This window comes from Muscardinus avellanarius, assembly GCF_963383645.1.
Source record: "Muscardinus avellanarius genome assembly, chromosome: 14".
Taxonomy (NCBI): domain Eukaryota; kingdom Metazoa; phylum Chordata; class Mammalia; order Rodentia; family Gliridae; genus Muscardinus; species Muscardinus avellanarius.
In genome coordinates, this window is record NC_137800.1 from 91,968,892 (window position 1) to 91,982,840 (window position 13,949).

The window sequence follows — 13,949 nt, forward strand, 5'->3', positions numbered from 1 at the left end:
AGAGGAAGACAGGCTTTAAGATAGAGTCAGCATTATTTAGGACTGGGCTAAGACTCTGTTGAAGTACAATCTCTAAAAGTAGGCTAGTTCATCGGTCCCATCTTAACACCTCTATACTATTCAGATTAGAACCTAAGCATTTGATTAAAGGCATGTCATAACATTTCTTCAGTTTAGAGTAACTTATACAGACAATTTTTAAGATAACCAGGGCCTGGGGCAGCCCTGGCACAGGAGATTGATTGTTCTTTACTGGCCATAAACTATTTGCACCCTGTGCCTGGGTTTAAATCTCAAGGGGAACACATAAATTTAAGACTGAAATAACACTTATAGAATCAAGCTTATTACAAAGTAGTTTCTAAAAACTGCACTAAATTATTAATTTTCCTAATGACTATATTTCATAGTAGTAAAGCTTAAACTAAGTCTTAATATCTAACTTAAAACAAAGCACCTAAAGCAAGGCGCAGCAGTCAGGTCACCGGGGCTGCCCCTGTGAGCGCTGCCAGACGATCCCTGGTGACCCGGTGGCCGTCATGTACTGCAGCCGCAGCAGAGTGCATTCGGAGTGGGTGTGACCCAGCGCGGGGTGGCCAGGGGCCAGAACTGCTCCCCGGCACTCCCCTGGCAGGCATGGAGTCACAGCAGGGCTCCCTCAGCCCTCGGGACAGCCCTTTTGCCGCATGGAGCGGGGAGGAGGGTGCTGCTGGGGCCGAGTCTCATGCTCCAGGGCGTAGGCTGGGGGAAAAGCAGAACCTTTGACTCCCTGGGCCCTGCCCACGAGCTCTGCCTTTGTTCCCGGGGCCAGGTGGGGCAGCGGGCTCAGCCGCCCCCAGCGGGGGCTCCGCCAGTCTGCAGACACAGCCCTGCCGGGAGGCCAGGCAACCTCCCTCCCAGCGCTTCACGTGGCTGTGCTCTCTGTCACACGCCAGGTGGCACCTGCCTGAGGAACCCACTCCACAAACAGCAGTCACTCCCTCTCCGGCCCATCATCCCCCTCGTGGCCCGGATCTCGGACCAGAACGCGTCTGGGGCGCCCCCCATGACAGTCCGGGAGAAGACCCGCCTGGAGAAGTTCCGACAGCTGCTCTCCAGCCACAACACCGACCTGGGTGAGCCCGGTCTCCTGCCCGGCCGGGCCCCCTCTGCCGCTCGGCTCGGGCTGTGGAGGCTGACCCCGCCGGGCTCCTTCTGCTTGCAGATGAGCTGAGGAAGTGTAGCTGGCCAGGCGTCCCCAGGGAGGTCCGCCCGGTCACCTGGAGGCTGCTGTCGGTGAGTCCCGCCGTCCCCTCCGGCTGGCCGGCCACGTGGGTGCTGCTCTCGCGCGTGGCCTTCCCTGCTCCCTGCCGTGACCACTGAGCTATGCGAAGACCCTTTTACTTTTTATTTTGAGAAAGAGTCTTTCAGAGTTACTGAGGCTAGCCTTGAACTTCCATCCTTGTGCCCCAGCCCCCAGCCCCCACCCCCCCGCCCGGAGCAGCTGGGATTATAGGAATATGCCACCGTTCCTGGCTGGACAACTTTTTTGTATGTATTGGGGTTGATTTCAGAATGTTCTAACCGAGCCTGTGTTCCCGAGGCGCGGCCCTGCGCACGCGAGGCCCTCCGGGAGAGGCGTGACCGTGTCCAGTTCCCTCCCACTGACCTGCATTCCCTGCGCCACGGGCTCCAGGGGCCGAGGGAGCTGCCGGGAAGGCTGGCCCGGGGCATCTGCCCGTGGGGATCACTCTGAGGACAGGCAGACGCCGGTGGCCAGAACCCAGAGGGGACGGACTCCTGTCCCTTGGCGGCTCCCAGGCCACGCTCAGGCTACAGTAAAAGCCAAGGACCCCCGCCAACGTCTGCCCCACTCCGCAGGGCTACCTCCCGGCAAACACAGAGAGGAGGAGGATGACCCTGCAGCGCAAGCGGGAGGAGTACTTCGGCTTCATTGAGCAGTATTACGCATCTCGCAACGAGGAGCACCACCAGGACACCTACAGGCAGGTGAGGCCGCCGGCCTTCAGTGAGGCTCAGCTGTGCCGCCTGGCCGGCAGGGCAGGCGTGGGTCTACCCCGAGCGCCTCCGCTCCCACGGCAGCTGCTCCTGCACCCATACAGCGACGCTTCCTCAACCCGCGAGCGCACTCATCACCAGGGCTTGGGGAAGCCCACCCGGGACTCCACAGAGCACCGTCGGCCCGCCCGCCCCTGGGATGCCCGAGTGCAGTGGGGCCTCCTTGGCCTGGGTGGTGGAGGCGGCGGGTGGGCGGCTGCCTGGAGCCAGCGGAGAGCTGGGTCTGCCGTCGCCGCCACCGCTGCCGACTCTGCCTTTTGGATGGTTAGACTGGGCGTTGGGCGTCCGCAAAGCCCATGCCAGCCGCAGTGACCTTCGGTCACAGCCCCAGGGACTGAAGGCCGAGCCTGGTCCTTCCTGACTCCACGTGGGCCCAGGGCGTCCTCTCGGCCCACCCCTGCTCTTTGCCGCTGTCGCTCTTTCAGTTCTGGGCCCCTGTTGGTGACCAGGGCCCTGGCAGAGCCGCTCAGTGTGGCCAGGCCGGGGCGAGCAGTGGGCCCTCCTGGCCGTGAGGCATGCCTTGGGCCCGGCGTTGTGCCTCCCTGGCATGGGGAGGGGAGGCGCTGCACGGGCAGTTTCCCAGAGCGCAGCTCGCCCAGGGAGACGCCGGCGGCGTGTGTGGTTCTGACTGTGGCTTCTCCCTCAGATCCACATCGACATTCCAAGGACGAATCCTCTCATCCCGCTCTTCCAGCAGCCGCTTGTGCAGGAGGTGAGGCCCCCCACAGCCTGGCCTCAGATCCCTCCCGCCGCCTCGTTGCCCACGGCCCCCAGCCCGAGCCAGAGGCACTTGCAGGGTCCTTGCCCCGCATCTCACCACTCCTGTCCCAGTTTGCTCGACTTCATCCCCTGGAAGTAGAGCTTCGTAAAGTTGTAAGACACACATAAGGTTTACCGTATCGACTTTTTTTTTGTGGTACTGGGGGTGGAACCCAGGGGCTGTATACCTCCGGGCTACACTCCCAGACCTATTTATTTTATATTTTACTTGGAAACAGGGTCTCACTAGGTTGCTGAGAGCCTCACTCAGTAGCTGAGGCTGGCTTCGAACCTGCGCGATCCTCCTGTCTCAGCCTCCCAAGCGCGGGGATGACAAGCGTGCGCCACCACGTCCGGCCAACTCTTTTTTTAATGTCACTAGAGATTGAGCCCAGGGCCTCGCACATGCTAGGCGATTGCTCTACCCCTGAGCTATCCCCGGCCCTTTTTTTTTTTTTTTTTTTTTGGTGGTACTGGGGTTCCTGGAAGCCCTCCTTCCTCCGGGCTACACTCCCAGACCTATTTTATATTTTCGAAACAGGGTCTCTTACGCCAGCACGGCTGGCTTCGAACCTGCGCGATCCTCCTGTCTCCGCCTCCCAAGCGCGGGGATTACAAGCGTGCGCCACCATGCCCGGCTATCCCCGGCCCTTTTTAAATTTTCTTTTGAGGCGGGCTCTAAGTTGCCCAGGCCGGCCTTGAACTTGCGCCCCTAGCAGCTGTGCTGAGGGGTGTGCGAGCTGCGCCTGGCTGGGTGCTACCTCTCCAGTTGCCTTCCCTTGGCATAGGCTGTCCTCATCTTACGCAGAGTATGCAGACGGCACTGAGCGCGAGAGGCCTGCTTTGCAGGTGGGAAGAAGCTTAGCGCTGCCCCAGCACGGCGGGACTGTCCTCCAGCACCAGCTGAAGGAAGCCTTCAGGGTAGCCCGTCCCGTCCCGTCCCTCTGTTACCTCTGGCAACACGGCAAGCACACCCACGTCACCACCCTCCCTGGAGAGGCTTGGCTGCTGCGGGTCTGTTGGACGCCAGGAGGTGTGGGTTAAAGGGGCCGATGGTGCGCACAGAAGGACCCACTGGAGGAGGGCTTTTTTCCTTTTTCTTTCCAAGTGCTAAGGATCGGACCAGGGCCTTCCACCGGCTAGGCAGCTGCTCACCCCACTTGCTGGGGGGGCTTTTTCTTCTTTTTTTTTCTGTTTTGGTACTGAAGATTGACCCCAGGTTACACCCCCGGCTCTATTTTATTTCCATTTATTTATTTTTCTGAAAACACCTTTATTAGCATAAATTCAATTCAGGGTGTAGTGGTGCGCTCAACATGTATTGAAAGAGGACACATGAAAGCTTGCGTATCGTGGAGGATCAGTACGTGTTGGGAAGTAAATGCAGCACCGGGAGCCCTGCACAGCACGGCACAGGAAGGGAACGTGCTTACACAGGAGGCGGGGATGGGAGGGTCGAGCGAGTGCGAGGCCAGCCGCGCTGGCTTAAGAGACCCTGTTTCCAAATAAAATAGAAAATAGGTCTGGGAGTGGAGCCTGGAGGTGGAAGGGTTCCGTCCCCAGTACCACCGGGAAAAAAAAAAATGCTTACAAAGTACGGAGCTGTAGTAAGAACAGGAAAGTACATTTTTTTTTAAAATTTAAATCATTTATAGTAAATCAGAAAAATAGGATAGTTTGTATTCTGGTTTTTTTTTTTTTTTTTTTTTTGGTGGTACGAAGGGGTTGAGCTCAGGGACATCCCACCTTTAAGTTATACCCACTGTTTTTATTTTTGAAAGAGGATCTTGCTAGGTTGATGAGTGTCTCACTACTTGCTGAGGCTGCCCTTGAACCTGTGACTCTCCTGTCTCAGCCTCCCAGATACTGGGATTACAAGCGTGCACCACCTTGCCCATGTAGAGGAGCCGTCTAACAGAAACCAAATGGGCGGGGCTCTTGAGAAATATATATTCCCCCCCCACGTGATGATCAACCTCCAGGCCTTCAGGCCTTCAGCAACAGAGGACTGGTGTGCCTGCTCAGAGGGACTGACCCTCGAGCGGCAGCCACGCCCTCCCCAGCCCGGCCATGGAGGGCAGCCATGCGTTTCTCACGTCCTCACCACCCACCAGCAGCTGGAGGCAGCTGGCCGAGAGCCCATGTCTCTGCATTCCCTCCGTCTTTCCTGTACTCACTCTAGGCCATATCCCCTTCTCCTCCTCCCGGGCCTCCCTGGGTGCCTCGCCTGCTTGTTCTGCCCCCAGAACTGGCTGAGGGACCCCTCAGAGTCCATCCCCCACTCCTCTGGGGGATGGACCGGCAGGCTGAGGGCAGGCCGCCTTTCCTGTCCCAGCCTGGGCCCCTGCCTCTCGTGACTGATGGTTTAATCCCGGAGCCCTCCACTGGTGTCGGCTGTGGCTGTGAGTCCTAGGGGCTGGGCCCTCGCCTGTCGGGCCTTTGTCCTGGTATGTGAGGGGCCTCCCGCGTGTCTGGGCTGTCACCGTCCTGGTCCGGCTAGAATGGAGCCACATTGAGACCCCCCAGCAGGGAGGGCGCCGTGGAGAGGCACTCCCTGGAGTTCACAGGGTCAGCGGCCCAAAAGACCCAGAGAGGGCGCACTGACGTGTCCCTGCCCGAGCAGACGCAGCACCTATGCCGGAGAGCCGGGCTGGAACCGGTGCCGCCACAGCAGCCTGGGTCCAAGCACGTGACACCAGACACCTGGGAACACGGGAAGGTCAGGGAGTGTCTTGAAAGACAGGACACTGCCGGGCGTGGTGGCGCACACTTGAATCTCTGCGCTTGGGAGGTGGAGACAGGAGGATCGCGCAGGTTCGAAGCCAGCCTCGCTGGCTTAAGAGACCCAGATTCCAAATAAAAATATAAAATAGGTCTGGGAGTGTAGCCCGGAGGCAGTAGGGGCTTCCAGGAACCCCAGTACCACCGAAAAAAAAAGAAAAAAGACAGGAAGCTGCATTCCTCAGGGCATCAATATAAGCAGTTTGTAAATTCTAAGGGGCAGATAAAAAACAAAACTAAAAGTTCCTCAGGACATAAAAAGGGTTTTAAGTTTTCCTAAAAGTCCAGCCCCGAGGCGGCCGCGGCGGGGCAAGTGGCGGCAGTGCGCCGCTGATTATCGCGTGCCCGCTTCCTCTCGTTTTCCTAGATCTTTGAAAGAATCCTGTTCATCTGGGCCATCCGACACCCCGCCAGTGGGTACGTGCAGGGGATCAACGACCTCGTCACTCCGTTCTTTGTCGTCTTCCTCTCAGAATATGTGGGTAAGAAGCGCGAGCGTGCCGTGCCGACCCAGCGCCGCGCTCCTCTGCCCTCCGTCTGTCCCTCCGTCTGTCCCTCCGTCAGTCCACTGTGGCCGGTGGGCGGCCGCACTGAAAAAGACCGGGCGCTTTGTAAGGCAGAGCTCAGCCCCGGGGCGGCCCGGCCACGTCTGTTCTGCCGCGGTGGCTTAGTGGAGGCTTCTTGAGGTCCCGAGCTCGCACCCTGCGCGGGCCGTCCTCCACGTTGGCGTCAGACTTGACACCTCAGCCCCGGGCTGGGCATTAGGAGCGGGACGTGGGGCAGGGGCCAGGCGGGGTGGCAGGGTCCAGCTCCTGTTGGGGTGGCCTTGCCCTCTCCCTGCCCTCCGCCGCTCAGCCGCTGCCGGGTGCTTGTCACGAGGGGGAGCGGCAGGTTTCATGGTGCGGTAGGATTTCTCAGTCCAGCCTCTCCTCCTGCGCCGACCAGCAAGGCCCGCAAGGAGCCAGGGCCGCGCCCTGCTCCCTGCGCCTCAGAGGTCCCGAGCAAGCCCGCCTGCCTCCGCGGCCCTGCCCGCTCCCCTCAGCCAGCCAGGACCCCGGAGAGGGCTCAGCCCGGCGGCTCCTCCGGGCGCGGCGCAGCAAGGACAGCCCTTTACTCTGTGGTACTCGGAAGAACCGGGCATTCTACCTCCGGGCTATGCCCCTAGCCCTGGTTTTTATTGATTTGGACACGGTCTGACCACGTTGCTGAGGCTGGCTGCGAACCTGTGACTCTCCTGTCTCGGCCTCCCCAGTTCTGGGGTGACGGGTTTTGGGCTCCGGGCGCCAGGCCGTTGGGGTGGGAGGAATAGGCAGAGGTGCTCTGCTTGCTTCGTGGCGCTTGCTCCGAGCTGCACACGTAGCTCTGCTGCAGTCTGTCGTGACAGGGTCTTAGTGGGCGCCTCAGAGTCTTGCTACATTGCTGAGGCCAGCCGTGAGTCTGATCCTCCTGTCTCAGCCTCCCACCTCCTGGGATTATACCCAGCTCTGCTCAGGTGTGTGTGTGTGTGTGTGTGTGTGTGTGTGTGTGTGTGTGTGTGTGTTTATTGTTGGTTTGTACTGGGGATGGAACCCAGGGGCAGTCTGCCTCCCAGCTACACCCTCAGCCCTATTTTTTATTCTTTATTTTGAAACAGGGTCTCACTGAGTTGCAGAGGGTCGCACTAAGTAGCTGAGGCTGGATGCGGACCATGGTCCTCCCGTCTCAGCCTCCCAAGTACAGGGATTACAAGTGTGCGCCAGGCTTGTAAAACTTGATTAGGTTTTTTTTGCATGGGGCAGTCTCAGAAAGTGAAGGCAGCTGGATGTGGTGGCACATGCCTGTAATTCCAGTACTTAGGAGGCTGAGGCAGGAGGATCGCGGATTTGCAGACAACCTCAGCCGAGTACTGAGACTCATCAGCCTAATGAGACCTGTTTCAAGGTAAAAACAAAACAGGGCTGGAGGTGTAGCTCCGAGGCAGCCTCGCTTCACTTTCCAGTGTAGAATACCATCCGTCATCCTGCTCACCTGGAGCAGGCAGGCTGGGGCTGGGCGGAGGGCTGGGCTCAGTGGGGACCGCCTTAACCCTGCCTGCGTGGGAGGCTGAGACGGGCCACACAGCGAGACCCTGTCTCAAACAAAGTAATGAGGGCTGGGCATGTAGTTCTTTGGCAGAGCACCCTTGGGTCCAATGCCCAGGCCGCTTTGCAGCGATCCCCAGCAGCAAGACTAGTCTTCCCGTACCTTCTGCCCCCTCCCCTCCCCTTCCCTCCCCTCTCCTCCTGAGCACAGACTACCACCCAGCAAGTTTCAAACACAGCTCTCAAGGCCGGGGGGGCCCAGGCGCTGGGAGGCTGCGGCAGGAGGGTCCCTGCAGCCCAGGAGTTTGAGGCCAGTCCAGTAACACAAGTATGCCCCTGTCTGGGAACATAAAGGACGAGGCTGGGAAGCCGTCATTCGGGTCGCGACCCTGTGCTTGAAGCGGCGGTGCCGCTCTGACGTGTTGCTGGCCGCTCGCCCACCAACTCGTCCTGAGCAGCGCTGGCCTGCGGCGCCCCCATGCCTCGCTCCTGCTCAGCCGTCAGTGCCCGCCCCGGCACTGCTCTGTGCTCTGGGCCCTGGTTTTCCTGGGATTCAGAGAGGCCCTGCTGTCCCGGCAGCACCAGCTCGCCGATCCTTAAGCACTGCTCCACGTGGACAGCAGTGGCAAGCTGACTTAGTCGGGAAGGCCGCTGTCTCAGGGTGGGTGTCAGTCCATCTCACCGGGAGAGCCAAGGGCCAGGGCTCGGCAAGCTCCCAGACCCCATCCAGTGACGCTGGGCGCCGAGCTTGGGTTTTTTCCTGGCACGTCCACAGCTCGCCCTCCGCAGACTTCGTGCCACAGTGGGCAGCACACTGCTTTGCTTGCTGCCCTAAAAACAAGCGTGCCTGGGCCTCACGCTCCCTAACTGCAGCTTGGGAGGCTGAGGCGGGAGGGTCACAGTTCAGGCCAGCCTGAGCAATCTCACAAGACTGTTTCCAAATAGAAAATAGGCCACCTGTAAGCCCTGTGCTTGGGAGGCTGGGACGGGAGGATCGCAGGTTCAAAGATAGCCTCTGCAAGTAGTGAGACTCTCGGCAACCTAGTAAGACCCTATTTAAAAAAAACAGGGCTGGGATGTAGCCTGGAGGGGTAGAATGTTTTGAGTTTCATCCCTAGCAATAAAAGAAAGAGAAGGAAAGGAAGAAAGAAAGAAAGAAAGAAAGAAGAAAAGGAAGGAAGGAAGGAAGGAAGGAAATAGGCTGGATGGTGGTGCACACCTATAATCCCAGCACTTGGGAGTCTGAGACAGAGGATCTCAGGCTTGAGACCAGCCTCAGAAACTTAGGGAGACCCTGTTTCCACATAAAACAGGGCTGGGGTGTAGCTCAGGGTAGAATGCCCTTGGATTCAATTCCTGATACCACCACCGAGTGTGTGTGTGTGTGTGTGTGTGTGTGTGTGTGTGTGTCTAAGGCTTGAGCCAAGACGCGTCCTACCTCTGAGCTATATCCAGCCCTGCTTTATTCTTTATTTGGAAATGCTCACCACATTGTGGACGGGCTCACTAAGTTCCTATGACCGGCCACAAACCTGTGATCCCCTTGTCTCTGCTTCAAATACTGGGATGACAGGCATGCACCACCACGCCGGGCTCAATAAATTCTTTAATCAAATTTTGTGGGGTTTTTGGTAGCAGCTTTATTGAGATGTAACCCACGCACCATAAAATTTACTCATTTAAAGGGCACAAGTCAGTAGTTCTCAGTGCTTTATGGTGCTGTATAACCATCACCGGTCAGTGTTAGAACACGAATCACTTCTGAAGAGGTGCTGGGGTGGCCTGCGGCTCAGCCTGGGCTTGACCCCCAGCAGGCCCCACCGCCGCCAAGGAGAGGGGAGCGGTCTTGTGTGTGGCCCCTTCCTGCCCCAGCCCTCGCCCACAGGTCTGTGTCCCGGGATCCGTGTTTTCACCCCCCAGTCCTATTTTTACTTTTTGTTTTGAAACAGGGTCTTGCTATGTTGCCTAGTCTCTCGCTGTGGCTGGCTTTAGCCTGCAATCCTCTCGTCTTGGTCTCCCAAATACTGGGTGTGTGCACACCGCACCCTGTTTCCAGCTTGACTACAGTCAAGAGAGAGGACATAAGCCCTCGGAGGGCCGAGATGGAAGGAGCGCAGGTTCGAAGCCAGCCTCAGCAACTTCGTGAGACTGTTTCAGAATTTAAAAATAGGGCTAGGGGTGTAGCTCAAGGGTAGAATGCTCCTGGGTTCAATCTCCAGTACCACCACAAATCAATAAATAGACCCAAACCTACAGGGTTTCCATCCTCTTATCTGGCAACTGGATATTTTACTGGGGATTGAACCCAGAGGTGTTCTACCTGCGAGCTACACCCCAACCTTATTTTATTATTATTTTTATTTCAACCCGGTTTCATTCCGTTGCTGAGGCTGGCCTCTAGCTTGTGATCCCATTGTCTCCGGCGCACTCCACCATGCCCGGGTGATCACTGATTTTCTAAAAACTTTCAGATGAAGGGTGCACTCCAGTCTTTGGGTGTCAACCGACCCCAAATCGCGTTCTTGTCCTCCCGAGCAACCCAGCGGCAGCCGTCATAGCCAGATGGCACTTCTCCTAGGCGCTGAAGCCGGATCCGCGTTTTCAAGACGCGCCCTGCGGCAGCGGTCACCCAGCCCATGTGGTGCAGTGGTTCACCATGTAGCCCTCTGCGTCTGCCCGTCGGCCCTAAATCAGACCTCAAAGGCTGAGGCGTGCAGCCCTCCCCGACTGCCAGGCCTTGGTGAGCAGATGCTAGGCTGTTTGTGAGGGCTCTTGTGGACAGTGCTGTCCCCGGGCCCGCCCCGAGAGCTGAGGCGCGCTCCCGTCTGTCCCCACCACCTTGGCCGCTTGCTAAGTTAGCGCCGCGCTTGCTGTGGGCACGCGAAGACCCGACACCCCGCTCCGGTGGATGGGGCCGTCTGCTCGCCTGGCTCCAAGCCGCGTCTTCTCTCCCGAAGCCGACTGTGTCCGGGTCCAGTGGGCCGGTGCCGAGGGCCGCCTCTGGGGAGAGGTGGTACCTGGGAGGCGGAGGCCGGAGGACTGTGGGTTCAACTCAGCAAGACCCTGTTTCAAAATAGAAAATGAACTGGGAGCAGAACTTTGTAGAAGGGGCCTGGGTTCAGTCCAGACACATGCACACACACACACACATGCATGCATGCAAACACACGTGCACACGCACACCCAGGGCTCCCGCAGCGCGCAAGGACCCAGGCCGTGGGCTCGCCGCCTCCCTCCCTAGCGCTCAGCAGCCCAAGCCTCCTCCCTGGGCACGCCTCCTCCCTGGGCACGCCTCCTCCCTGGGCACGCCTCCTCCCTGGGCACACCTCGTGCGGCCTTTCGACTCCCTGGCTCCTGTGGTCTCCGAGGCCCAGCGCAGGCTGGTGCGCGGCCGCCCCCACACCGCCATTGCCGTCTCCCCTGCCACTGGCCGCGGCTCTTGCAGGCCAGGTGCCACTCTGAATTTCTTCATATGCCAAGCACCTCTATGTTGGCGTCCGCCTCTGGGTGGACGGGAGGGCCTCAGCAGTGCTACAGCCCACGGGGCTTGGCCACTGCAGGGCAGTGAGCCCCGCTTTCCTGCCTGCTCAGTTAGCCCCACCACCGTCGGGGCGAGTACTTACTGAGCCCCTGCCTCACACTGAGTCACGACCGTGGACTTCGGCTGTAGTCACTTCTCCAAGGAATATGAGCACGCACAGCCCCAAGGCTGGTACGAGAACGTGGACGGGAAGCGGACGGGAGCTGGGAGCAGCCCTAACAGCCCTCAGCAGCGCTCACGCCGTGTTGTAGCACGCAGCGATGCGGGCTCAGGGCCGGGACTCCGCAGCAGCACTGACGCATGTCGCGCAGGGGAGGGTCTCGGGACCGAGCTGGACAGGCCCGAGCCCCCACGCCACACAAACGCACGCCACGTGGCTCCGCAGGCCCCAGCAGGCAAGGTGTGCTCTGGCGCTTCCTGGCGAGGCCGCGAGCCCGAGGGGATGCTCGGGCTGCCTTCCCTTTCTGGGTACTAGAGATTGAACCCAGGGGCGTCCTGCCAGCTGCACCCCGCCCCACACTCGTCATCATCATCGTGGTGCTGGGATGGAGCCCAGGGCATTCTGCCTCTGAGCTGCACCCCAGCCCTTTGCGTTGTGTATTTTGAAATAGAGCCTCACTAAGTTGCTGAGGGCTTTGCTAAGTTGCTGAAACTGGCCTCAAGTCTGGGATCCTCCTGTCTCAGCCTCCCAAGTACTGGGCTCACAGGCGTGTGCCACCACACCTGGCGAAATTGGCTTATTTATTTATTTATTTATTTTAAATTGACTTATTTTAAGGCACATTTGGGGATGACAGATTTATCATTTAAGATTAGATTTGGCTGCAAATAATACAGACATAAACCGTCTGCGGCTTAAAGATAGAAGCATATTTCTTTCTCATGTAATAATGGTAATGCCAGCTAACATTCCCATAATGCTTATTCATGCCAAGCACTATTGTTATCCCTTTCATATATTTACTTATTTAATCCTTATAATGTCTTCTTTGGTTTTTTCAGTACTGGGAACCCAGGGCATTCTACCTCTGAGCTACACCCCCAGTCCTATTTCTTATTCTTTATTTTGAAATAGGGTCTCACTAAATTAAGCCGAGGCTGGCCACGAACCTGCGAGCCTCCTGTCTCAACCTCCCAAGTCCTGGGATTACAAGCGTGCGCCACCACGCCCAGGTCTTTATAATGTCTTCTGAGTCAGGTGTGGTGGCACACACCTGTAATCCCAGGACTTGGGAGGCTGAGACAGGAGGATGGCAGGCTCAAGGCCGGCCTCAGCTTCTTAATGAGGCTCTCCACAACCTAGTGAGACCCAGTTTCAAAATAAAGCAGAATTGAGCATGTAGCGTGAGGGTAGAATGCCCATAGGTTCAATCCCCAGTGCCAAAATAGTAATGGCTTCTGACACTGTCCTCGCGTCCCCGGCTGAGCAGGTGTGGAGCTGAGCAGGCCCCGGTGCTGGGGTGCAGCCGGGAGTTGAGTGTCCCTTCCGGCTGGCCTGCCGCTGCCGCTGCTATTGTGTCTGGGGCCCGAGTGCAGGCCGTGCACTTCACCCGCATGCCCAGGCTTCCTTCCTGGGATGCTGCGGTCCCCAGAGTTAGAGGGGCCGAGGTTCAGCCATCCCTGGAGCGTGGGTGGAGCGTGCCCGCCCTGCAGAAGGAAGTGAGGCGCGTCTCGGCCTGGGAAGATCTCAGGCCTGAGAGGTGAAGCGGGAGGAAGAGGAGGACTCGGTCGGGCCTCAGCGCCCGGCATCTCCTGCGTGTTACCTTTGCAATGCGTAGATTGAGCCCAGGGGCGTTCTGCCAGTGCGCTACACCCGGGCCTTTTTATTTCTTATCTCGAGACAGGGTTTCACTAAGTTGTCCAGGCTGGGCCTCCAGCATGCCGTGCCCTGCCTCAGCCCCCTGCGTCACGGCTCGCAGGCTCACTGCACCTGGCCGCACTTACTAACAGTCCAACAGCCCCTGCTCCCCAGAACGCCACCGCGGATAAATGCCAGGACAGGACACAAAGCAGTGGGGTTTCTTGGTTGGGTTTTTCCCTACCACGATTTCCCAAATGGACCTTTGCACATTATCTGAACTCTCCGTTTCTGCTAGCTTAGCGTTGTTTCACAGAAGCTTTCTTCCTTTTTGGTGATAAAAGGGCACGTGCACTCAATTGGCTCTTAAAAAAAATATATTTAACAAGCATTTTTGAGGACTATAAAAATTATGCTTATTGTAGAAATTTTGAAAGCTCCAGTAAAGCTTCAGGAAAATAAAACCTTGTATTTATCCCACCCGGGAAATCAGCGCCATAAGCCTGTGATATGTTCTGTCTTCCCTCTGTGTGTACACAAACACGCAGAAATATTGTGCGTCCAGCAGGGGGAAGTCCACCGCAAGGAACTTTGCGCCTTGCTTCCCCTTAACGCTGTGGCGTTTCCCTGTCGTGCACTTCTAACAAGCCTCATCTGAAATAACTGGGCTGGCCGGTGCTGCATCCCCAGCCTTTTATTTTTATTTTGAGACAGAGTCTGGCTAAGTCGCCCAAGCTGGTCTCGATCTTGCCGCCCTCCTGCCTTAGGCTCCCAGTCCACGGGGATTGCACGCACGCGCCACCACACCTGTTTCTTCAGGTGTCTGGAGGGTTTGGACCTCAGCGCAGACGGCTTGTCCTCCTGGTGCCTACTGGGGTCTCCATGGGGAACCGGCAGGTGGTCCTGTGTGGGAGAGACCGGGTTGCAGGATCGCAGCTCGAAGCGCTGGGGC

The 13,949-nt window shown here is 58.0% G+C and overlaps 1 protein-coding gene across 3 annotated transcripts in view; it reads left to right on the top strand.

Annotated features, from left to right (window-relative positions):
* TBC1D22B (TBC1 domain family member 22B) overlaps positions 1-13,949 on the top strand; it is a gene marked incomplete at both ends in the record, with an annotated part of 39,571 nt that overhangs the window by 16,444 nt on the left and 9,178 nt on the right. For 2 of the 3 annotated variants that reach the window (XM_080710601.1, XM_080710602.1), the window contains 5 exons: positions 936-1,115; positions 1,205-1,275; positions 1,861-1,989; positions 2,705-2,770; positions 5,966-6,080. In XM_080710601.1, coding sequence (XP_080566727.1) covers positions 936-1,115; positions 1,205-1,275; positions 1,861-1,989; positions 2,705-2,770; positions 5,966-6,080 — 561 coding nt within the window. Of the gene's footprint in view, positions 1-884; positions 1,116-1,204; positions 1,276-1,860; positions 1,990-2,704; positions 2,771-5,965; positions 6,081-13,949 lie in introns of all 3 variants that reach the window. The other variant, XM_080710600.1, reaches the window with a different exon arrangement.